This window comes from Natrix helvetica (assembly GCF_964273705.1).
Source record: "Natrix helvetica genome assembly, chromosome: 2".
Classification (NCBI taxonomy): domain Eukaryota; kingdom Metazoa; phylum Chordata; class Lepidosauria; order Squamata; family Natricidae; genus Natrix; species Natrix helvetica.
Window position 1 is genome coordinate 207,295,121 of NC_138552.1, and position 26,856 is coordinate 207,321,976.

General features: G+C 42.0%; 1 protein-coding gene across 4 annotated transcripts in view; it reads left to right on the forward strand.

Annotated features, from left to right (window-relative positions):
* Window positions 1-26,856, forward strand: part of ESR1 (estrogen receptor 1) — a 271,225-nt gene that overhangs the window by 81,548 nt on the left and 162,821 nt on the right. The window contains exon 1 of one of the 4 annotated variants that reach the window (XM_081945654.1): window positions 21,678-21,737. The exons of the other annotated variants lie outside the window; for them this stretch is intronic. Within the exon in view, the coding sequence (XP_081801780.1) occupies window positions 21,693-21,737 (45 nt within the window). The 5' untranslated portion in view covers window positions 21,678-21,692. Of the gene's footprint in view, window positions 1-21,677; window positions 21,738-26,856 lie in introns of those variants that run through there. 4 annotated transcript variants of the gene reach the window in all.

Genomic DNA, 26,856 nt, shown 5'->3' on the forward strand with positions numbered 1-26,856 from the left:
TCACCAAGCCTTTGATGCAATCTGCTAGGCTACGGGGATCAAAGCGGTGCTGTAATCTAGAAAAAGAAGATTCACACATTGTGTCTCTTGGACTCTCTTTAAATCAGGTATCCTTGTATCTGGGATTCTTTTAAGGAATTCCAACAGGTGTCATGTGTACGCCCATGAACATTCTGAATCACACTATCAGATTCCTGCATGGTCCTAAAAGTGATATCTCTTAATGTGTTCCTGGGGAAAACCAACCATGGAGAGTAACATCCTTTTCCTCTTCCATAAAGTACTTGTGGTAGAAAACTGTTGCTCTTTTGGATCAGGGATTGATTTCCCACCCTCCCCTTTGCCAATTGGGTAACAGTAACATTCTCTGTGCAATTGGCTGCAATTTTCAAATGGCTATTTGTGAATACAGTTTCTGTGCTGGCAAAGTCTCACAATTCTGGATAGTGAGAAACATATATTGGAAATAGGCTGATGTTGGGTGGAAGAGCATGAATCACCAAGACTCTCTGTTACCCTTGGAGTTTATGGCACTCCGTAGTTCTGATTCACCCACTACAGTTGTGTATATGTTTTCCTTTCAATCATCTTTGCATTTGACCTTCCATCAATCCTTTGGATATAGGATCATCTATTTCTTTACCTCTGTCCCCACTTTCTCTTTTTTTGTTTCAATCCTGCCAGATGCTTTGTCTCTGTCTGTTTCTTGCTGTATCTCACATTCCATAGACATCTGTTCCAAATCCATGATGATGCTAAAGTGGGGAAACTTATCTTGTGATGTCACACTGCAAGCTCTGCTGTTTCATATTTGCATTGTGAGTCACATGCAGGCATAGGGTTTGGATCATTGTCTATTTGTAGGAGATACAAAATACAAGCAAATCTTACACAATAGTTGTGACACCTTTGAAAAATGCTAAGTATGTATACAAAGATTCCAAGAAGTTGGGAATTCTTTGGTAGGGATTTAGGAAAAGCTCTTTTGAGAATGCCCAGAATAATGGGCAGTGCAAATACCATTTAATAGAAACACAGTATATCTGTTTATTATACTTCTCACAAAAGAAAGCAAAATGAGGAGGAGGAGGAGGGATTCACAGAAGTTACTGTTGTCAAAAACTTATTACCTTTTAAAATCTTTCAAATGAACAGCTAACAATCTATACTGCAGATGCGTGCCTCTCAGATTGTCTGTTTTTCTTCTCTTGAGAGACATGCATTGTTCTCAGAATAGTGTTCAATTTTCTGTGAATGACTTTTTGGGAATGGAACATATATGCTATTAGGGGAAGGAGAATATGAACATTCTGAGGGCTTTTAAAGTGATTACTCCAGATGTGCTACAGACTCCCAATTATTATCCTTGATAATGGTACTATCTTTCTAGTGATTTTGTGACTCTGCAAAGTGTTGACAGTGTTGTGCAAAGCTCTTGTCAGCAAGCAAGTAACAAGATGCTTGGCAATTAATTGTTTTTAATTCATTGTTCTACAACAAAATACGAGTTCATTCCTATCCTTTTTTGTATGAATGTTCCCTGGGAATCGTCTCCCTTCTCTGACAGAGGAAAAAAGTACTTCACTCAAAAGGGATTTGGCATCCCATTCAGAGGTGGATTACTCCCGGTTCGGCGTGGTTCGGTGACCCAGGCCTGCCAAACCACCGAACTGGTTCCCTCGCCACCGCTGGGCTGCCACCATTTTGGTTTTTAGCGACTGCGTGTGCGCAGTTCACTATAAAATGTTCAGTGCATGCGCAAAGAACAAATTACATTGAACAGTGCACGCATTGTGCGCGGGTTGCGAACCAATAGTAAAAATGGCAGCAACCCACCCCTGATCCCATTCCTCATCCATTACTCAAAGACTCCTAATGGGATTTGTGGATTTGGCTCAGACCTTGAAAACACCATCCCTGGAAGTACCATGGATTCTTGGAACTTAATATATTCTAGCTCTTTCTCTTTCCACTGATGCTTGGCTCAGTTGACCTGGCTATTGGTAAGAATCCTGCACCATTTTTTTTTTGCTGCAGGCTTTCCTTTCTTCAGTAACCCCCTTTGGTCCTTTTCATGACTCACTGGCCATTAACACAGGCCAAACCAAATATAGCCCACCAGGTTCATCATAAATCTTCTTCATGTAGGTACACTTCACACTTATAGTAATGGATAACTGAAATGTTGTCGGACTAGTTTAGATGAGTTAGAAATTGCTTTGTGGAAAAAGCTGCTGTTATGTAAACTGCTATTATGTCTTATTAGATGAAAGAAGGTGGAAATGTTCTATAGCTCGAGGGAGAGAGTATGTGGGGTTGTCAGTGAGTGTAATAATTATATGAAATGTGTGGAATCTATGGCTAGAGAGATCATTCCATTAACAGCTTTCTAAAAGGTTAAGTGTACAGAAAGCATGCAAGCTGTCCTTGAATGCTCCAGTGTTGGATGTTCAGTTGATGCCTTTATCCCTATTTAGATGGTACTTTGGGGGACAACACTAGCACAGTTAATGGGCTCACTACCATATAAGTAAGTAAGCTATAAAACCTAGCTCTTGCTCACATTTAACAATTTCTTTTTTTAGGTGTTATGCTATTTCCTACATAGATATCCGTACCTAATCACAATGAAGCCAAAATGGTGAAGTTGCTTTATGCAAAGTCCACCATTTTGTATCTGAAAATATCTGTGTTAGATATTAACATATATAGGAGGACGTCTCCTCTCTGGTCCGCTGCTACAGCGGGAAACAGGTATTACTCTGATTGGTCGAGAGGCGTACCCGAGTACTATAAAAGGGGAACCCTCCGACCACAGAGCAAGCTGGATCACTACTACTACTAATAAAGAGCTGTTAAGTCACTTCGTGTCCGCAGTCTGTTCTCTCGCTGCCCAGATCTAACATTGGCAACGAGGATGGGATTGAGAGACAGATAGGACGAAGAACGCTACCTCCAGAATCTCCGGATTTGATCCAGCCCAGGAATTCGGCAGAAATTCCGGCAGCCATCTCAAGCCACCGCAGCGCGGCAAATTCAAACGAGAGAAGATGGCGATGCATGCTCCCCCCGCTCCATTCGACCCAGCGAATGACGAATGGGAAGCCTTCATGATTCGTTTCGAGTGTTTTCTCGAAGCGAATGAATACACGGGAATCACCGACGCCCGGAAGAAAAACATTTTCCTCGGCTACTGCGGAAAAGAAGTATTCAACACGGCCAGAGACCTCACCGCGCCTACTCCAATACAGGCAGTATCATGGGCGGCGTTGCAACAGGCTCTACAGACTCATTACGCGCCAAAACCTTCCCGCCATGTTTGCCGCCAAGCGTTCAACATGAGGAACCAGAAGGCGGGAGAATCTATCAACCAATATGTTGCAGCCCTACGTAAAGCAGCCACACATTGTGGATTCAGAGACCTGGATGAGCAGATTATGGATCGACTCGTTAGCGGGCTGAGAGACATTTCCCTACAAAAGCGGCTGTTAGCAAAAACCAATTTAAGCCTACAGATTGTACTCGAGGAGGCAAGAGCTTCAGAAGCAGCAGACAGATCAGCGGAGACAATTCAACGCAGGTTCAACACTGGCCAGCCAGCGCCAAGACACACCAAAGTTCACTACGAGGACACAAGCCCCGACTACGAGGATCCCGAATTCGAGGACAGTCACCTGATGCGGAGCAGTCACGTGAGGCCTGGGGGGAGACCCGGATTCCGTTTGCCGCCCTGTGCAAGCTGCGGAGGGAATCACCCCAGGTCTACTTGTAGGTTCAGGAACGTTGTTTGTTCGCACTGCAACAAACTTGGGCACATCGCACGAGTGTGCCGGAGCGAAGTCCCTGCCTCACGGCAGCCACCCATGTACCGCCAACAGAAGCCCAACCCAGGGGCTTGGCGAAACCAAAAAGGGCGCCCAGAGAGAAATCCACAAGTGTTTACCCAGAGAGAAAATTCCCAAAGAGCTGAGCGAGCGTATCCCCAGAGAGATTACACACAAGGAGCTGAGCGAGCGTATCCCCAGAGAGATTACTCACAAAGAGCTGAAAGAGCGTTCTATCAAGACGCTCAACGAGAGTATTTTCAGGATACAGATACTGAGATAGAGTTGACCCAGAGAGAGGAGTTGCGAACGTATCTCACCACGATAAGTCAGGTCCGCCCCAAGCGGCCAAAAAGGCTGAGAGTCACAGTCCTCTTGGAGGGCTCACCTTGCGAGCTAGAAGTTGACACAGGATCGACCCTGATGATCATTTCATGGGCATCCATGAAACAGGGTATCCCTAGCCTCAGAAAGAGCCAACTACGCATTCCAGACGTCCTGCTGCGAGACTACCAGGGGAACCAAGTCCCCATCGTGGGCCAAGGCACATTCCAAATCCGTTTCAAGGACATCGTAGCCCAGCTGCCCGTGACCATCGCCAGCGCGCCATTACAGAACCTTCTGGGGCTTGATTGGTTTGAAGCCCTGGGGTTAGAAGTCACCGGAATCAACGCCGTGGAAAACAGCAGTGCTGAACAGATTTTTAAGGAGTTCGAGGATGTGTTCAGCCCCGGTCTTGGTAAGTATGTGGGTAAACCAATATCATTTAATTTAGACCCCAAAGTGGCGCCAATCCGACTTAAGCCGAGACGAGTGCCTTTTGCACTCCGCCCAAAAATAGACAAGGAAATAGATAAATTAGTAGAGCAAGGAGTCCTTGAGCCGGTGGATCACGCGCGTTGGGAAACTCCCATTGTGACCCCAGTCAAACCAGACGGATCAGTCCGCATCTGTGCGGACTATAAATGCACAATTAATGTCGTGCTACAACAAAGCGCATATCCTGTGCCTGTAGTACAGCACTTATTGCACTTGTTGGGGCCAGGAAAGGTATTTGCTAAATTAGACATGGCACAAGCTTACCAGCAGCTGCCTGTAGATAGCGCCACAGCGGAGGCCCAAACTATAGTGACGCATAGAGGGGCATTCAAATGCAACCGGCTGCAATTCGGTGTGAGTGTTGCTCCAGGTTTGTTCCAGAGCGTCATGGAACGGCTTTTGCAAGGGATACCGGGAGTCGTCCCCTATTTCGACGACATCTTGGTGTCCGCTGCAAACAAGGAGCAATTAAATAAAAGAGTCAGAACTGTTTTGGCCAGAATCAGAGAGAAGGGTCTCCGCCTTAAAAATGAAAAATGCCAAATTAACGTGCCTAGCGTAGAATTCCTGGGATATAGAATTGATGGTCAGGGAATTCACCCCACTTCAAAGAAAATTAAGGCGATCCAGGACGCCCCCACACCACGTAACCAGACCGAGCTGCAGGCCTTCCTCGGACTACTTAACTTCTACAGCGTTTTTCTGAGACAGAAGGCGACCGTTGCTGAGCCGCTACATCGACTACTCCAGCGAAACGCACCATGGAGATGGGGACGATCCGAAGCAGCAGCTTTTGCCGGGGTAAAGCGCCTGCTCACCACTGACTCGCTGTTAGTCCAATACAGCCAGACACTACTGCTAGTATTGACCTGCGACGCATCACCTTTTGGAGTCAGCGCAGTCCTTAGCCACAGGATGCCAGACGGAAAAGAAGCACCCATCGCGTTCTACTCTAGAACTCTTTCATCGGCCGAGAGGAACTACAGCCAGATGGACAGGGAAGCGTTAGCTGCGGTAGCTGGAGTAAAACGTTTCCATGAATACCTCTACGGCCGCGATTTTGAACTAATTACTGATCACAAACCGCTGTTGGGACTTTTGGCGGGAAACCGCCCCACCCCGGTCTCCCTTTCTCCACGCATGACCAGGTGGACTGTTTTCCTGGCTGCGTACTCCTACAAGTTAATTCATCGACCGGGCTCCACTCTAGGACACGCAGACGCACTCAGCCGTTGCCCACTACCGGACCTTTTGCCAGACCCCACTCCCGAAGTACCGGTGTTGCTCATTGACTGTTTGGACTCAGGACCGGTTTCTTCCTGCGACGTTGCAAGGTTCTCCTCTAAAGACAGTTTAATAAAGCAAGTTCAAACTTGGGTTTGGAGGGGGTGGCCGAAGGGAAATGTGGGCCCAGAATTCAAAGTGTTCTGGTCAAAACGGGACGAACTCTCAGTGTTACAAGGTTGTTTATTGTGGGGGGATCAAGTTGTTATTCCTTATGCTTTACAAAAAAATTTGTTAGATGCATTACATGTCGGGCATCCGGGGATCGTTAGAATGAAGGCATTAGCGAGAAGTTACGTTTGGTGGCCAAACATGGACAAAGAGATAGAGGAGTGGGTGGCCACTTGCGATCCATGCCAAGAATCGAGACCAGCACCCCCGGAAGCACCCGCCACAGAATGGGAAAAGCCGAAAGCACCCTGGTCGAGAATACACATCAACTTCGCAGGGCCAGTTCAAGGTCAGACTTTCCTTATAGTTGTGGATGCATATTCCAAATGGCTAGAGGTAGTCCTAATGACTTCAACCACGGCAGAGGCAGTCATTAAGGTTCTACGGCGACTTTTCGCCACTCATGGCCTGCCCGACCTCCTAGTCTCCGATAACGGCCCCCAATTCACGGCCATGCATTTCGAAACGTTTTTAGCAGGTCAGGGAATTCGGCATGCCCTCGTCGCGCCATTCCATCCGGCATCAAACGGACAGGCGGAGAGAATGGTGCGATTCGCAAAAGAGGCCCTCGCTAGGATGGGTCCAGGTGATTGGCAAACACGCATTGACCATTACCTCTTAATTCAGCATATTACCCCAAGCGCAACGACGGGTAGGAGCCCCCGCTGAACTACTCATGGGCCGCCGTCTACGGTCTCACCTGGACCGTCTTCACCCAAATTACTCTGCCACAGCTCCCCCAGACTCCACAAGCAAAATTCGGTCTTTCAGCATAGGGGATTCAGTATACGCCCACAACTATGCAGGGGGAACATTGTGGATGCCGGCCAAGGTCATTGGCATCACGGGTCCACGATCGTATCTGCTGGAGCTGGAAGATGGGCGGAACTGGAAAAGGCACATCGATCAACTTCGGGGTCGCCTAGCACATTCAGACCTTCGAACCGAAGACGAGAGTTTCCAGCCAACGGAAAGTCAGCCGCTCAAGAGCCCCGTCATAGAGAACTACGACACCTGCGAACCCAGATCGGAACAAGAGAGCGAGCACGAAGCAGAGCAAACCCCAGACAACGCAACTGAGCAGACTCCGGAACGCCCTAGCAACGAAGGCACAAAACCTCCCGAACGTGAAACAGGAAAAGCACCCGATCCTGCAACCACTTCTAACCAACCCGAACTATGACGCTCCTCCCGAGCAAGACAAACACCAACGTATCTAAAGGACTATGTTACTAACCGCAACGTTCCGTCTAGGAGGGGAGGGGTGTTAGATATTAACATATATAGGAGGAAGTCTCCTCTCTGGTCCGCTGCTACAGCGGGAAACAGGTATTACTCTGATTGGTCGAGAGGCGTACCCGAGTACTATAAAAGGGGAACCCTCCGACCACAGAGCAAGCTGGATCACTACTACTACTAATAAAGAGCTGTTAAGTCACTTCGTGTCCGCAGTCTGTTCTCTCGCTGCCCAGATCTAACAATCTGAAAGTCATAAAATGGAACACAACCCCTCAGCAAGAAGTTGAGTTTGCAGTTCAACTAGTGTTTTGTCACTTGCCCCCTTTGTCATCCACAATTCCTACTGACCTCATAGAACAGGGGTGTCAAACTTGCATCATCATGATGTCATCACGTGACATATCACAACCCCTTCACTAGATCAGGTGTGGGCATGGCGAGCGCCCACAGACCATGAGTTTGATATCCCTGTCATAGAAGGTGGAGGCTATTGTATTTATTCTTAGAATCCATAACTTTATAAGAAGCTCCATTGAGAAGCAGATAAAGAATTTCATCAGTAAATCAATATGCATAGGTTGATGTTACCTGTTTAAGCAACAGTTAACATAGCTGAAATTCCAACATTCTGAAATGTTGCTGAATTAAGTAAAGAATAGCTTTCTGGCAAGTGTATTCTATGTAAAGATGTTTGCCTCTAGTTAATATTATAATTTGCATGTTATGTGTTTATTAAAATACTTATTGAATTAGGAGGAAGAAAATGTTTGATAAAGAACTTGTATGTGAAGTCAAACAACTTGTTTCTTGAATGAAAAAATAATACAAGGATTTCATTTGAGGAAAAACTTAATGAAATTAAAATGTTTTTAGGTAAAGGTAAAGTTTTCCCTTGCACATATGTGCTAGTCATTCCCAACTCTAGGGGGCGATGCTTATATCTATTTTAAAGCCGAAGAATCAGTGCTGTTCAAAGACGTTCTCCATGGTCATGTGGCTGGCATGACTAAACACCGAAGGTGCATGGAACGCTGTTACTTTCCCAAGGTGGTTCCTATTTTTCTATTTGCTGGGACAAGTAACAGGAGCTCACTCTGTTACATGGCACTAGGGATTCAAACTGCTCACTTTTCTGATCGACAAGCTCAGCGTATTAGTCCCATCAAAAAAATGTTTTTAAATGACTTCAAAAAAAACTCTCAACTTCAGAGTTTTGTGATAGTAGTTCATTATTCTTTTTGGTAACATCATTATGGTTTCTAGAATACTCTCCCAAATGCAATTGCTTTGTAGCAGCAATATTGGCAATTTGGAACAAATCCCAACCACTCTTTTCCATGCTAGCCTTGCAAAGAAGGAAAGATGCTTTACGAGATTCCAAGAACTGGATGACTCCTAGGCTTCTACCTTTATTTTCTCAGAGTTCTAAACCGGAGCAAAATCCACTTGTCAAAAAGTAATTATCAAATGCTAACAGTTAAGCTGATTTAAAAATAGAGGGTGTCATTGACAAAAAGGCTCTGCTGTTCTGGGCCCAGATCCACTCATGCGCTAGAAACAATTCAATCCCTGGCAAGGCCTTTGGTGTGGATTGACTTGGCATAAATCTAAGCTAGAACCTTGGCATTTAAAAATACCTTTTTGTAAGGTGATTTGCATTTTAATTAAAATCTAGATATTGCACTTCAGTGGGTTAAACTAAAACACTGCTTTACAGGTAGGACATATGCATAAAGAAAACAATGGGGCTGTATGAAGTGATTATGACCAGTAGGCAGACAGGCAGTTACTTGCGATGATGCCACAGAACAGTGTAATTTTATTTTTTAAAGCATTTAGGATTACTACTTGAAAATCTAAACAATTGGTAAGAACAGGCTTTTCATGAAAAGGAGATTCTTACTATCAGAAGTCCTTTTTCCTTTAACATGACATTCCTCAGTTCTCAAGTTCCAGTGCAGTTTAATTGGAGTTTATATTAATTGGAGTTTATATAAAATAAAGCATCTATTATAAAACATAGGTGCAAGGGGATTTTTTTCATGGACCCTTGTTGATATCCACTGGGTGCTTTGTCATGCTGGTTGGGGAATTCTGGGAATTGAAATCTGCACTACATAAAAATGTCAAGATTGAGAATCACTTTTGTAGACCATTACTAAATGGCAGAAAAAATGCAGAAAAAAAAATGAACTCTTTGCTGCCATTTAGTGTTTGTGTGGATTCTTGCACATTTATTGTAGCGTCATCCATTTTCCTCTCTTGGAAAAGGAAACTGGGCAGTTAAGGATGGGAAAAGGCGTAGGATTTTTTTTTTAAAAAATTACAAAGCCAAAAGATTATAACATTTTTGTAAAAACAACATTTACCTTCCTGTGAACTATTTCATGAAAAGGCAAGCCAACTCTAAGGAAATATTTTCCAAAAGAATCCACAATATGCAGTCAAAATTCCAACTGTAGACATAGACAAAAAATATTGTTTCCGGATGAAAGAGGAGGAAGCAAAAATTGAGACTTTTTTCTGTACAAATACTGCTTGCTGAATCTCTTTCCTTTCATGTCGTTACACTATCAATCCAGAATACAACATGTGATCATTTTCTTATAACAAATGGTCATCCACATCCAGATATATCCAGGACAATGTTCCCACTATTTTGAAAGTGAATAGTGAAACCAAAGGTAGAGATGAAGGATAAAAGTCCCCCACAGCCCCTCATAATGGTGCATTAAAATCTTTTAGCTAAAGAAGTGCATAGACAGGTATAGATTTAACTTTTATGCATAGGTACGCTACAAGTGGGTGAAAAGGACAATTCCTGCTAATCTCAAATACAACTCCCTCCCACTAGATTACATAGGGAAGAAATTATTATAGAAAATTATGCATATTTGAACATCAGTTAAAAGTATTTTAAAAGAGAATTCTTCTATTTTTATTACAATTTTATGAACCCTAGACCATGACTCAGCTTACGCTTCTCTAGAAGTACACTTGATTGATTTCTCTGAAGGTTATGCTCACTTAAGAATGCAGATAATTATTATTTGAGTTACATAAATAATCAAATTCACTCAACATTGCTCGGAAAATTTTATTGTTGTGCCTCTATGGTTGAGATAGTCAACTGGCAATCAGAGAAACTCAACATTACTAGGGAGGAGGAGGAGGAGGAGGAGGAGGAGGAGGAGGAGGAGGAGGAGGAGGAGGAGGAGGAGGAGGAGGAGAGCATTGTGCTGGTGTCAACATACAGGGACAAAGGAAGTTTTATCTTTCCACTATTGAGCAGGCCAGAGAAACTATTTGCCTGGTGTGTTGGTAAGGAAACATTCAGAGACCCGATTGATACTCTAGAAGTCAGAAGTGAGGAGAGTTGGACCTGAATCCTTCAGTCTTCAATTATGTTCACTGCGAGGTAGTTGAAAGAAGGTCAAGATTTCCACCATATGTGCTTTCCATATCAATCCCTCTTAGAACTTGTGTTTGGTATCTATCACTTCTGTATAATTCACTTTCAGGCAATTTGTTGGTCAGCATTTGACTTTTCAGATCAAAAGTTTGGGTAAGCAAGAATCTGGAACAGGAGTTGTAAGAGATGAAGATAAGAGAAGGCACCTGCCCAACTTGGCACTTTTCCTTAGTCTTTCTCTTGGTGATGACAAGAAAGCACATAATGAGCCTGGGCTGAGGTAGATAAAATATGCTGCCATTTCATAAGGATCTCATCATGCTGACCAGGACAGGTTGAATTTCCCTCAGCAAAAAGAGGATCTGCGGCCATAACCAATGAAGCTCTCCTGTGATCTAAAGTATGTTGTCAAATATCCTAGCAAGTGGTGCAATTCAAAATGTTTTACTACCAGTTCTGTGGGTGTGGTTTGGTGGGGGTGGCAGGGGAAGGATACTGCAAAATCTCCATTCCCACCCCACTCCAGGGAAGGATACTGCAAAATCCCAATTTCCTCCTGATCAGCTGGGATTCAGGAGACAGAGAATAAATGAAGGCTTATAGCAGAGGTGGTATTTACCAGTTCTCCAAACTACTCAAAATTTCCGCTACCAGTTCTCCAGAACTGGTCAGAACCTGGTGAATACCACCTCTTCTATAAGCCCTATAAGACTCAGGACCTGGTTACTTACATGAACACCTCTCTCCTATTTTATCTACCCAACTATTTTGTTCTAACAAGGTTAATATACTCCAGGTTTGTCCAATTAAACAATGCCATCTATTGGAAACCCAAAAGTCTGCCTTCTCGGTCCCAGTACCTGCCTTAATTAATAATACTGTAATCACAACTCCCAAATTCCCAACTAACATAATGAGCAATATTGGTTGCGAATTTTAAAAAATGCAACCTTGTGAACCCAATAATGGGGGAAACTATTTTTAAAAGCGTTTTGAAAACAAGATGATGCTTTCCCCTAAGACAATAATAATAATAATAATAATAATAATAATAATAATAAATAATAAATTTAATTTGTTAGCCGCTCCCTCTCCACAGGGACTCGGGGTGGCGTACAATAAGAGGACATACATATATACATATAGACATACATATACACGCATACATATACACCGGAGGAGGTAACGGTCATTAAAAACATACAATTAATAGAATTAGCAATTAAAATACCCCATATTAAAAATTAGAAATTTAAAAAGACTGTCAGGAGGAATAGAATGAAACTACGGTTGAGCCAGGCCAGATAATTGAAAAAGGTGGGTCTTGAGCTTTACACGGAAGGAGCGGAGATCGGAAGTAATCCTGATGTCAAGGGGGAGGTCATTCCAAAGGGCTGGGCCCATCACAGAGAAGGCCCTACTCCTGGGTGTCGCCCCCCGACACTGTTTAGTGGACGGCACCCGGAGAAGTCCCTCTCTGTGCGAGCGGATTGGTCGTAGGGATGTATGGGGCAGGATGCGATCCCGCAGGTAACTAGGTCCTGTGCCATGGAGCGCTTTGAAGATCGTAATCAAAACCTTGAAACGCACCCGATAGACCACAGGAAGCCAGTGCAGCTCGCGCAGGAGAGATGTTACATGGGAGTACCTAGTACTCCCCATAATCACCCGCACGGCCATGTTCTGGACCAACTGTAGTCTCCGAGTGCATCTCAAGGGAAGCCCCATGTAGAGAGCATTGCAGTAGTCTAGGCGAGACGTCACCAGCGCATGGGTGACTGTGCGTAAGGCATCCCGGTCCAATAAGGGGCGCAATTGGCGCACCAGGCGGACCTGATGGAACGCCCCCCTTGCCACGGCTGTTACATGGTCATCCATGGACAGCCGGGCATCCAGGAGGACACCCAAATTGCGCGCCCGCTCCATGGGGGCCAGTTGCTCGCCCCCAATGGCCAGAGATGGAAGCAACTGGTTGAACCGGGGGGCCGGAAGCCACAGCCACTCCGTCTTGGAAGGGTTGAGTTTGAGTCGGTTGTCACCCATCCAGACCCGTACGGCTTCCAAGCACCGGGACATCATTTCAATGGCCTCGTTGGGGTGGTTCGGGGTGGAAATGTACAGCTGAGTATCATCAGCGTACAGATGATATCCCACCCCAAAACCACGGATGATCTCGCCCAGCGGTTTCATGTATGTGTTGAACAGGAGTGGCGAGAGGACCGACCCCTGTGGCACCCCACAAGTGAGGGGGCTCAGGGTCGATCTATGCTCCCCTGCCAACACACGTTGCGTCCGGCCGGAGAGGTAGGAGCCAAACCACCGTAAAACGGTGCCCCTAACCCCCAACCCCTCCAGCCGGTGCAACAGGATACCATGGTCGATGGTATCGAAAGCCGCCGAGAGATCTAATAGGACCAGGATAGAGGAACAACCCCTTTCTCTGGCCCTCCAGAGATCATCAACCAACGCGACCAAGGCCGTCTCTGTGCTGTGCCCGGGTCGGAAGCCGGACTGGCGCGAGTCTAGATAATCATTTTCCTCCAGGTGACGTGGAAACTGTTGGGCCACCACACTCTCTACAACCTTCGCTAAGAAGGGAACGTTGGAGACTGGACGATAATTGGCTAGCTCCGTCGGGTCCAGGGAAGGCTTCTTGAGTAAGGGTCTCACAACCGCCTCTTTCAAGGCGGCCGGCAGAGACCCCTCGCCCAACGAAGCATTCACTAGGCCCAGGAGCCAGTCGCGTGTAACCTCCCAGGATGCCAGTACAAGCCAGGAGGGACACGGGTCCAATAAACATGTGGTAGGTCGCAGACGTCCACGTAACCTGTCCAAATCCTCGATGGCATCCGAGTCAAACTCCTCCCAGAATGGTCTCTCAAGACTCGCCTCGGGCGTCTCCACTAGACCACTGAAAGGACAAGTGCATATTCATATGCAAAATAACTAAGTTGGTAAATTAAAATTTTCTTTATTCATCGAATTAAAATTACCTAGTCCAGGGATGTCAAAATCGCGGCCCACAGGCTGGTTCCGTTATGCGTTGGCCATGCCAATGCCCCAGTTAGTGAAAGGGGGAAAGTTGTGATACATCACATGATGCCACCATGACAATGTGAGTGTGACACCCCTGGCCTAGACAGTGCTCTTTCACATATTAAACATTAAGAGAGATTGTAATACAGGTTTCTGAACTATAACTAAAGACAAATAGGTTTCAAAATATTGATTCAATACTTACATTTACTAGTTCTCTGAATACTTGTATTTACTGGTTCTCTGAACTACTGAAAATTTCCGCTGCCAGTTCTCCAGAACTGGTCAGAACTTGCTGAATACCACCTCTGCTCCTAGCTGCCCCCTCTCCCCCACCACAGTTCAAGCTATGGCAGAGATGGGACAGTGTTTATAAATAAAGGGCATTTGATTAGAGAAGTGTATTTAGTAATTTAAGTTCTGTATATTTTATATGTGTGTACGGAAGAGGCAGAACCTTGGCTTTGCTATATTCTGGCCAAAAGAGTTTCAAATGTATGACAAAAGTAAAGATTGACAACTGTTACTTTGGAAGAAAATCCCTTCAGCATAAATTGAAAAAGGTACATATAGATCCCAATAAATTAGAACTCTAGAAATAGTCCTTGCTTAATGACTAGTCACATAAGAACCATTTGAAGTTATGATAGACTCTAATCAAAGGTACTCATCAAAGCTACTTATGACCCTCATTCTGGAATTGTGATGGTGGCATACCCCATGGGTACATTACTGCATTTTCAGATGCTTGGCAGCCAGCTCATTTTTATGATTGGTTGTAGCATTTGTAGTCATGTAACTGTGATTTATGTTTTTTTGTCAGTTTCTGGCCTTTTGTGCCCATTTCTTGACTGCAAAACAAGCTTGTAAAATCAGATTGATCACAGTGGTACCTTGACTTACAACTGTCATGATTTAGAATGGAAATTCCAGGCTCACTATGGTTGTAAGTCAAAGACCACCTCCACGGAATGGAAGACATTATGGAATAGTGGAAGATGTAGTGGTGTGGGCTGCAGAGAATCTACAGTGTTCATCTTCTCCTCTTTCTAACCATGGAAGCATTCTACTTGGCACTCTGGTCAGATATTTCTGGATTTTTGTTTCAAACAGGTAAATCAAAAGGATAGTTATCATTTACATATCTCTCTCTCTCTCTCTCTCTCTCTCTCTCTCTCTCTCTCTCTCTCTCTCTCTCTCTCTCTCTCTCTCTCTCTCTCTCTGTATGTGTGTGTGTGTGTAAGACAGTAACAAGGTATGAATCTAAACCATTTATATATCCACATATATGTATATGTTCCATATGTTATGTATACATACATGTATACATACTTTGGATTCATGGTGAAAAAAATATGCAAAACGCATTTAAATGAAAGCCACAAGAATATATGTAACCCAACCCTCACCCTAAATCTTTGCCTTTAAAGTTCCATTACCAAGGGGTACACAAGTTGCAAAAGCTAGTAATAGTTGCCAAGGACCTCTAGAGGAAGGTTTACATATCACATGTGATAGCAGAGCCAACCAGCTGTAGTGTGTAGGAAGAAAAACACCACAGAAATTCAATCTGCTACTTCCTCTTAAGGCACAAGAATGATGGGTACTACCGCAAAAGCCCAGGAAGTCAAAAATTACAATGATCCAGCATATCAGCAATCTTAAAACGCAAACATTAGTTACCCACTAATTCTACCCCCAACCAATTTGTCTCATGAGTTATTGTTTTGTTGGCTGTCAACAATATGATCAGTCCCAGCTGCAGCTATTTTGGAACAATGTTTTATTCCATAGCATATAGGCAACCACAGAGATGACCTTGGAGAAAGCATGTAGAATATAGTTATAAAAAATAAAAGCTCAAGAACTGAAGATAATATAAACCAGAAATGTGAATTGGCTGCTTTTTAATTGACTGCTATGTTTTGCTGCCTACAGTCAACATGGTTTCAGTGCTATTGTAGCTTTGAATTGTCACTAAATGAACTTTGTAAATTGAGGACTATGTGTAAGTACACCTTCCATTTCCAGTCTTAAAATAATTACATAATTTGCTACCTTTTTGTGGGGCCCAAAATTGAGAACAACCTCATTTTGTCTAGTGATGGAATTAACCTTGGTCTGAAATAAACCCTGATGAAGCCAGCCCATTTTACGTCTAAGGAGCAGACATGTATAGGCCTGCAGTGTTAAGTCTTTCGATCTGTGCTAAGCCGCTTGAAATTCTTTTACTACCAAATTGAAGTATATTACTCTAACTTTATCTTGCCACATTGAAGAGCAGTCCAACCAACTGAAGACTTTGTCATATCCACCTATTATAAATCATTCTAATGGTTTCTCAGGATAACTATTTATCATTCAAGATCAAGCATCTGTAATGGAAGTGGAATGGACGGTTGCCAGAAACAAAGTGCTTTTATTGTTCTTGACTAGAGGATTTCCACACAGCTCTTATTCATGGAACTAGATATGTTCCGTGAGAGTTGTTTGACATATTGTAAAGAAACAGCCAAAGATATATGGCCATCTATTTTCCTTGTTCTCCTGTTACATGATGGGTAACATTATTAAATTATTATTAAAGATACTCTCTTTCATGAGACACACATTTCTGGATATAAGCTATCTAATAGCAGTCTGTTGATATTTCTTGCATACGTGTTTAGAAATAAAAATGCAATGCTTTTGTTTTGTAACACAGTTTGTTCATCAATCCTTCTCATTGGTCCATATAATTGACACTACAATGACACTTTAATAACTCTAATTGGTTGAAGCTCTGTTGATGTTTCAGAGGCCTGTCTTTCAGTCTGGCGGGAGAAGATAGTGGTCTCCAGACCAGAGGTGGGTTCCTACCGGTTTGGACTCGTTCGGCTGAGTAGATAGTAACTTGGCTGAACCGGTTCTATCAGCGACGCCGTAGACACTGCCATCTTGTTTTTTTTGCTTCTGCGCATTTTTTACTTACTGTGCATGCGCGTGTAGCATGCATTCAGTGTGTGTGCACCCAAACTACATGCGTGCCCGAAGCACATCCCTGAGCGAACGGGCAGTAGAAGAAGCTGGAACCCACCCCTGCTCAAGGTTAAGGAACACATTTTGCCCTCCCCTTTTCATGCTTAGAGATGAGTCATCTTTTCCATCAGATTTTTAAGGGTGAGATTATTTTTCTACCTTAATTAGCTTCAGCTGGTCCAATATGCAACAGCATAAGCAGCTATGGACATTCCTCCAGATGTCAGTGTAACACCTCTGTTTTGTGAGTTGCACTGGTTGCCAGTGTGCTTCCAGGTGCGGTTGAAGGTACTGATTGTTATTTGTAAAGATTTACAGGGCTTTAGGGGACTGATTACTTGAGGGGCTGTCAGGATAATTTGACCCTGCAGGGTTGGCAAGTTCCTTTGATTAAAGAATGTTGTTTCTCCAGCTGGCAGAAGGACATCTTTTCTGTAGCAGCCCCTGTCTTCTGGGATGAGTTTCCCTTTGAGATCTGAATGTCCTCAATTCTGTTGTTGTTTAAAAGAGCTGGGAAGGTCTGGCTCTTCACTCAGATGAGGGACAGCGAGAAGCCTCACTTCATCATGCTTGCTATCTTTTTTTCTTTACTTTTTATCTTTTATTGTAATTTCTTTAACTGTTGTGAGGGTTGTGTAGCACATAGATTTATTATGAATTTATGTTTTTAACATCTTTGCATTTCTTTCTGTAGTTTGTTAGCTACCATGAATGCTCACTGAAGTAGAAAAGGATGTATGTGTAACAGAGGGGGTATTCAGCAGGTTCTGACCAGTTCTGGAGAAACGGTAGCGGAAATTTTGAGTAGATTGGAGAACCAGTAAATACCATCTCTGACTGGCCCTGCCCCCACCTATTCTTGCCTCCCGAGTCCCAGCTGATCGTGAGGAAATGGGGATTTGTTAGTATTTTTCTCCTGGAGTGGGGAGGGAATGGAGATTTTACAGTATCCTGCCCCTGCCATGCCCACCAAGCCATGCTCACCAAACCAAACCAAGCCATGCCACACCCAACAAACCATGCCCATAGAACTGGTAGTAAAAGTTTTTGAATCCCACCACTGATGTGTACAAATAAATCCAATAAAGCAATAAATTAATAGCAATATATAATACTATTATATGAAGATATGCTACTCTTCTAATGCCAATACATTACCCAATGAATTTTATCACATTTAAGATGAATTGATCTTAAATGTTTTGGGAAAATAGAGCTAAAAACCTATGTACTAATAACTACAATGATATAGAATTAAAATTATAAACCGATAAAAGATAATATCATCTTCTTTTTACTTTGCTGTAGGAGAGAATAATTTCCTACAGAGGAACTAATTGGTAAAATTTCAGCAGGGAGAATGCTTTCTTGGCCTTCCAATATGGAGACTTCCAATATGAATACTGGAAAAGCTCATTCTGTAGTCTCAAACAGGTCTTGTTACACAGGTAGAGCCTACGGAAGGATCTTTCCAGCAATTTGTAGGAAATGACTAACTAATCTGATATGAGAGAGAGAGTAATCCACGATGAGCCTTGGATTAAAACTCTTCAGAACTTTAACATCTTCATTTCTCTGCACTATGCCTGGAAACAAATGGATATCCAGAGTAATCCTTGCAGGACTGATATCATATAAATACAACCTGCAGCCATCAGATTCTTGCAGATGTAAAGCATTCTTGGCAGCCCCTGTTCCCAAGCTCTTGTCCAATTAGCTAACCTCACATCTTCACAAGGGATGAAGAGAAATATCATCCTATTTCAATATATTTTAATTATCAAACTCATTAAGGGTCAATCTGATTAATTCTTCTTCATAGCGTTTCAAGTGGCCATGAACATTGCTGAGAGTCTAGACCAGTGTTTCTCAAACTTGGCGACTTTAAGTCCTGTGGACTTCAACTACCAGAATCCCCCAGCCAGCATAGTAATTTTAATTATCAAACTCATTAAGGGTCAATCTGATTAATTCTTCTTCATAGCGTTTCAAGTGGCCATGAACATTGCTGAGAGTCTAGACCAGTGTTTCTCAAACTTGGCGACTTTAAGTCCTGTGGACTTCAACTACCAGAATCCCCCAGCCAGCATAGCTGGCTGGGGAATTCTGGGAGTTGAAGTCCACAGGACTTAAAGTCGCCAAGTTTGAGAAACACTGGTCTAGAAAGAAACCGACCCGAAAAATTATCATAAATAAATTAGTGGCCTATCCAACTCTAATTTTGTTCATGCGAAAATCACCAGGAAATTCCCATTGAGATTATTGAATATTCACCAGCACCTAGACAATTAAGGGGACTCAGGAGTCAATATAAGCAGTTGCCAAATTTTAGTCTTTTTCAATTCTGGAAGGTTTGTCTCAGGATAAAGAACTTTGATACCCTCTTATATTGCTGTTTTAATGGTTTTTTGTGCACCTAAATAGATAGCTATTTTCTGTGACTGAGTAATGAAAGAGTTGAACCACTTGTTTATCACACCATTAAAAAAACATAAAGTGTCGCTGTCCTAAACTATATTCTGTTCAAGTTTTATTGGAATGAAGAGACATGTATAAATATTGTAAAGAATGGGCACTATACAATAGTAATTATTTATAACTGGATGTGTGCAATGTTGCTGTCTATTCTCACTTCCAACTGCTTTGATATATTACAACATTTCTGCTTCCAGCGGAACTTGTAGCACATTTATAAGAATGGCCGTGCAATGCTTTGTATTTTATTCCAAAAAATGCTTCAGAGTGAACGAGTCTTAATCTTTTACAAGTTTCACTTCTTAACGTAACTGCATCTTTCTCCAGGATCCTCTGGGAAAAGACATAGCTGCTTAAGAAATTTCAGCCGCATGGCATATTTGTCACCCCGCAAACTCCAGAAGACCTTTTCATAACTGAAAAGAAAGCAATGTGTAGCCCTATTCCTAAAGCATATTGTGCAATATCTAAGTAAAGATGTGGAATATTGCATCCTTGAGCAAACTAATATGCTATGAATCATTACATTTGATAGTGAGAGAGAAAATTATGGTTATTTAAGTCTTTTTAAAAATGTTTTTATTTAACATATATCGTTATTTACACCACATTTTCAATCTTTACAGTGCTCCAGTATCGGTAACACTCAAAATTACATAATGGTATTTACATATTTACATCTATTCTCTAGCCATTTATACCATTTGTCCCAAATCATATAATATTCCGTTTTTCCTCTGTCTTTTAATTCCATAGTTAATCTCTCCCATCTCTGCACATTCAAGTACCTTATATATCACCATACCCTCGGATGGAATGTTGTCTTGTTTCCAGTTTTGTGTGTATGCAATTCGGGCCACGGTTTTTATATGGAGCATAATGTATAAATTTTCTCTTATTATGCCTAGTTAAGTCATTTATAAACATCATTCATTTAATTATGTATTCATTTGTTCAATCGTTCATTGATTCACAGACTAATTCATCCATTCGCTTTCTATAGCAACCCATTTCAGCCAAATGTCTCTGGCTGGTTTATAATTCTTAAAACAATAAAAAATAAATTAAAATAAATTAAAAAATCCAGGAAAGAAATACTTATAGCAGCCAAGATAGTTAACAGTAAAGACAAGAAAAAGAGCCCTTAACATATTCAGAATCCCAGGCACTGCTAAAATTTAAAAGTCTTTTTAAGATTGGGTTGGTGCCATTCTAATTTCTGAGGGAAGAATATTCCACTAAGCAGGGCCCTCAGCAGAGAAAGCCTATTTTCTAGTTCTCACTGGTCAACACTTTTTAGCTGATTGGATCTGTACCATCCAAACTGGCGGATCAAATTGGATAGAAGCTCTTGCATTGATATCGCGTCAGGAATTGCCTGACAGAAATTGATCACATTTCATTATGATTTATTAATCAATAAAAAGGTGCCATATTCAGCAAAAGAAAGAGCTTTCTCCTGAAGACTGGTAGATATACAGGTTCTCCAATTAGATGATCTCCAACTGTGGTGGCCTTTAACTTTCATAATTCCTAGTTTGCATTGGTAATCACGGTGACTGCCAGAATTCCAACAACTGAAGTCCAGCATGGCTGGATATACTAGGTTGTGAAAAAGAATAAATTGTTTATTTCACTCTAGGGACTTTGAGGCATAGCTTATGTCAGGGGTGTCCAAACTTGGGAACTTTAAGACTTGTGGACTTCAACTCCCAGAATTCCCCAGCTGGCTGGGGAATTCTGGGAGTTGAAGTCCACAAGTCTTAAAGTTCCCAAGTTTGGACACCCCTGGCTTATGTTGATTCGACAGCCATACTGGAGGTCTATGGAGATTCTCAACCATCCAGGTCATGGTTGTCCCAAAGGTGCTTTTTCAAAAGGCAACTGAACTTTCTGGGTTTTCTTTGAAGTATTTTTGCAAGAAGCTTCTTGGATGAGAAGTGAAATGTCTTCAAAGAAAAACCAGAAAGTCCAGTTGCCTCTTGAAAAAGCACCTTTGGGACAACCATACTGTAACTTTGCCTTGCATTTGAGGCCTGCCCTGTAAAATACATGCAAACGGAATCTAAAGTAGCTGGGCCCACATTTTATATTTCTAATTTATTGGGATTTGGGGAGGGGTTAATTATTATTGGATTTTAAAAAATGTTTCTGTTTTTTTGCTCTTATTTTATAAAATAAAGGATAGTGCAATCACGTTAAAAAACACTCTGTAGTTTTTTTCTTTGTCAACAGAGGGCATTTTGAGACAGAAAGGGAAAGTCTTTTGGACAATTTATTTTAAAAAAGAACAAAAAAAAACCTAGAGGGAGTGTGACCTTGAAGATCACAGCGTCTTCTCTGTGATGAGGAAGAAAGTTGCATTTCTGTCCATTGGGGTCAGATAGAAAGAGCTACAGAAATCTGAGAAGCTAATGACAAGTTGGGAGAAGCAATGTGGATTCTTGGCAGGAAATAAGGTGAGAAGTAGTAAGAGGGCAAAACAGATTGGAAGAAGAGACTGAGAAAAAAACAGGAAATGCAGAGAAGGAAAGTTCATAGAGGGGACATAAGGATCAGGTAAACAGGGCGAAGGAGGCCAAAAAGGAAAAAGAAAAATGGTTATTGGGTAGAATTACTAATTAGAAAATTATGGCAGGAAGTGGCACTTTAGATACTTTAAAGCAGTGGGTGACAGTGCGTGGGCTAAAAGGAAAGGCTGGGAGATATTGAGGGCAGGGGAACTTTGCACTTTTTGATGTCCTATCAGAAAAGCTAAATCAGACTTGGAACGATACCATCTTTTATGGGTCAAAAACAATGCAAACCAAAGAAAAAGAAACAAACAAACAATCCTAAAGTAATGAGTAACCCTGATGTTCTCTCCTTTGGCACTGCACTCTGCTCTTTGATCTTTTCTGATCTGCGAATTGAGGTTTCTGCCAAAAAAGAAGAAATGGTTACTGAAATGGTTATTTGTTCCACTTGAGAGATGAAAATACATTCTTGTGTTTACACAACACATTAAAATAAGCTAGTTACAAGGTTCATTTTTACTAGCTCCTTTGTCGGTGCAAAAACAGGATAGCCTTTTTGGTTTGGTTTGTTTTTTTCCCCAATTTGATTGGAGTACTTACACTACTGATTCCATATTTCAGTCATATGTGATGCTTAGTAGTGGAATAGTATACAAGGAGTAGCTTGTTATTTGATGTAATAAATCCTCAGCAGTGTTGAAACTTGGTTGAACAGTTGTGTATTAATAGAACTTTGCAGAAGCAGAAAAGGCAATAGAAGGCAAACATTTGTTCCAATGTAAGCTGAGGAAAGTATTCTCCAAAATGGCGGACAATTAACAATAACAAGTGAACCTTTCCTTCCTCCCTAAGTTATCATTCTTTCTCTTCCCAGAGTCAAACTCTGCTGTGAACTTGTGCTGAGGGACCCAAGCAGATTTGGAGATGTGGGTTGAGATGATCTGTAGTGGAGAAAAAAAAAAGGATTTCACAATCTGTAAGAGCAAATCCAATAACTTTTGCTTAGAACAGTGTTTCTCAAACTTGGCGACTTTAAGTCCTGTGGACTTCAACTCCCAGAATTCCCCAGCCAGCTATGCTGGCTGGGGGATTCTGGGAGTTGAAGTCCACAGGACTTAAAGTCGCCAAGTTTGAGAAACACTGGCTTAGAAGATCAAGTTTAAACAAAGGTTTCAGCATTCAGGTGCAGGAAGATCTGAATGAAACAAGAATGGTAGTATTCGTCTGTGACAGCTTTTTAGGAAAGAATGACCATACAGTACTATTAAGTGGAAAGAAAATTTGATGCCTGCTCTAGGAGGTAATGTTGTTGATTTCATACTACCTGCAAATCTGGTTGCTAGAAACAAAGAGCTTTTACATACATCTCTGCATTATGAGGAAAGCCTTTGTGAGTGCTATCATCAAACTCTTATGACACCGGAAATGCTGATTTCCTATCTAAGCCCTTCCCAGCTTGGTTTCATAGCAGAGAGGATTGGAGATTATACAGTAGTCAGCCATGAGATGTTGAATTCCAGATCAGATTTAAGGCCTATTTAGAGAGGCTAGCAATGGATTGGTCAGCTCTGTAGAAGCATTGAAGGGTTAAGCCCTGGCAGCTCAGTGGCTAGATTTCACTATTGTAGCCTCTGTCCACAGCCTGGAGTTCGATCTTGATAGGCTTAAGGTTGACTCAGCCTTCCATCCTTCCGAGGTCAATAAAATGAGGATCCAGATTGTTGGCGGCAATGTGCTGACATTGTAAACCACTCAGAGAATGTTGTAAAGCACTATGGACCAATATATACGTCTAAATGATATTGCTATTAAGCAAGATAGGGAAACCTTCAATATATTCCGCCTAATGCTCCCAATATCACATGCCATTAACTACATGGGCTGAACTTGCTGTCAATACAACGATCAGTGGTCATAAGAGATTAAGTGACGTCAGTGATACACTGAAGTTAAATCTCAGGTCCCCAACTGAGGCCACTTGAAAAACCTTTTTACATAGTCTAACAAGCAGATGTTACAAGAAATTGTAATATGGTACCAACTAGCGAGTAGAAGTGTATTATGATGTTTCTCTTTCCTCTAGGGCCAATTATTGTCAGTGTTGCTGGGACATAGTAGTGTAGCCCTAGAGTCCCATTCTGCCCTCTTCCTGCTTTTTAAAAAAAATAACTACAGGGATTTGCTGGTGGAGGAAATCCATCAGCACTGGATGCAATATCATCAGTATGCTGATTTATTTATTTTCTACAACCACCTATTTCATGCAAGTGGCTGGTGGCAAACAATTTTAAAACAATCCAAAGTATTAAAAAAACAGTACAAAACATGTATATTCAGCAGCCAAGAAAATTATCATAAAATTATCACTAAGTGTAAGGTAGTCCTCAAGTTACCACCACAATTGAGCCCAATATTTACGTTGCTAAGGGAAATATTTCTTAAGTGACTTTGCCCCATTTTACAACTTATCTTGCCACGGTTGTTAAGTGAATCATTACATTTGTTAAGGTAATAAGACAGTAGTTAAATGAATCTGATTCCCCATTGACTTTGCTTGTCAGAAGGTCGCAAAAAAAATCACATGACTCCAGAACACTGAAACCCTCATAAATATGAACCAGTTGCCAAACACCTGAATTTTCATCATGTGGCCATAGGGATGCTGCAATGGTCGTAAATGTGAAAAACGGGCATAAGTGGTTTTTTTCAGAACTATTGTAACTTTGAACGATCACTAAATGAACCATTGTAAGGCGAGGACTACCTGTAAAGACAAGAAGCAGGGCCTTAACACATCTGTACCCCCGGCCAGTCAAGTGAGCTTGTCAAAGTATTGTCCTCATATGGAATTGGGAGTATGCTCACATAGCTGAAGTAAACAATGGACATCTGCATTGTAGTTTCATTAGGTAAAGGTAAAGCTTCCCCTCGCATCCATGTGCTAGTCATTCCCGACTCTAGGAGATAGTGCTCATATCCATTTCAAAGCTGAAGAGCTAGAGCTGTCCGAAGACATCTCTGTGGTCATGTGGCCGGCATGAGTACATGACGAAGGTGCATGGAAGACGTTACCTTCCCACCAAAGGTGGTTCCTATTTTTCTACTTGCATTTTTACATGCTTTCAAAATGCTAGGTTGGCAGAAACTGGGACAAGTAACGGGAACTCACTCCGTTATGTGGCGCTAGGGATTTGAACCGCCAAACTGCCGACCTTTCTGATCGACAAGCTCAGCGTCTTAGCCACTGAGCCATTGTGTCCCTTTTATTAGTTTCATTAAAGCATCCAAAATCAAGCACATGGCAAGACCTGTGTTTGGAAAAGGTAGATAAAGTTACTTCCACCTGGGATCAGAAAAACAACAATCTAAAGTTAGGTAGTCAAACAGATCATGTTTGTGATGCTGATATACTGATGTGCCATGTTAGGATTTGCAGTAACAATGACTACATTCTTGGAAGAGAAGGAACCTTCTGCTTTTGAAGAAGACATAAAATATTGTGCTAGTGATGCTGGTCTTGTCCTTTTGTACCTTTTGAAGTAGTTGGTAAGCTTGACGTTATTAATCTTTACAATAATCTTGAATCCCTGGAAAGAATTACTCCATATTGCAGCTGTGTGTGTGTGTGTGTGTGTGTGTGTGTGTGTGTGTGAGAGAGAGAGAGAGAGAGAGAGAGAGAGAGAGAGAGAGAGAGAGAGAGAGAGAGAGAGAGAGAGAGAGAGAGAGAGAGAGAGAGAGAGAGAGAGAGAGAGAGAGAGAGGATTAGTGGTTTGTCCAATAATAACGAAATGAATTCATGCCCTGACTTATATTTTTGAAATGTTTATAAGCTGATTTTCAAGTCCAAGCCTTCACAACACAACATCACAGACAGGAATTTATTAGGCTCACCAGGAAAATATAGTATTATTATGAGAAAGCTGTTGGAAGGTCACATAAGCCTCACTGCATATCTGCATCTGTTTTTTATTTAATAATAAAAAGAGAGAGAATGGCTGAAGTGGATCAGGGCCACACAGGATGTGTAATGAGAGATTTAATTATTCCCTCTCTAGCTATGAACTTTCCAAATTTAGTGTCTCCCATCTGGCACTTAGAGATTTACTAATACTCCCTCGTGTATGTGTTCGCATGTGAATTTCAGGGGACTTACATATGGGGAGGAAAATATTACATGCTACAATCCCCATTTGGTTTAGACTGCAAAACTGACTCTTGCATTTACAAACCCTAAAATAGATAGAATAGGCGCTATCCCAAGAAAAGACATAGCTGTTTTAAAAGTTGCAGGCAGGTGCTGTGTTGGCTCCTGCTGCAGCAATGTTTAAAACAAGGCTTTAAAAACTGGCTCTGTCCCCGGACTCAGTTAGAAGGGGTAGTAGACCCTCATGAGGGTGGGGATATTTTGGTCCTTTAACTGATAGTTTTTAGATTGTGTTTTGATTATCTATTTTCTGGTTATACTGTGTTTTATTTTACTTTATAAGCTGCCAGCTGTTGTAGCAAATTGGGCATTTTATCAATCTCAAATCCCATAAATGACATACATAATTAAATGTTTGCATTCATGTATGACGTGAAGCACTGTATGTGTATTTAATTATTATAATTATTTGCAGATTCCGTATTTGCAAATTTGCCTACTTGCCACATGTATTTGTAACCCCAAAATTAACATTTGCAGCACTTCTGTGGCCACTTGTGGAAATGCGCTGAAAAATTGACTTGCCTTGACATTCACATTTCCAACGAAGGTTGAACAAGATGACACTTTGCCTTCTTGTTATAGTTCTCATACAGTAAAAGAAATGAGCTATATTTCCCTTAGGATCAATGGTTCAGTACCCACAACTTTATAAAACAGAAAGTCCTATAAAGAACCTTCCCGCAAATAATGAGGATCAACTGTATTTAATAGACTGTGAAGCATTGCATGGCCTGATTACATACTTACATACCCAGCCCTGTGGAATGACCTCCCTCCGGATATTAGGAATACCTCTGACCTCCGCTCCTTTCGTATTAAGCTTAAGACCCACCTATTCCAAGTAGCTGGCCTGGC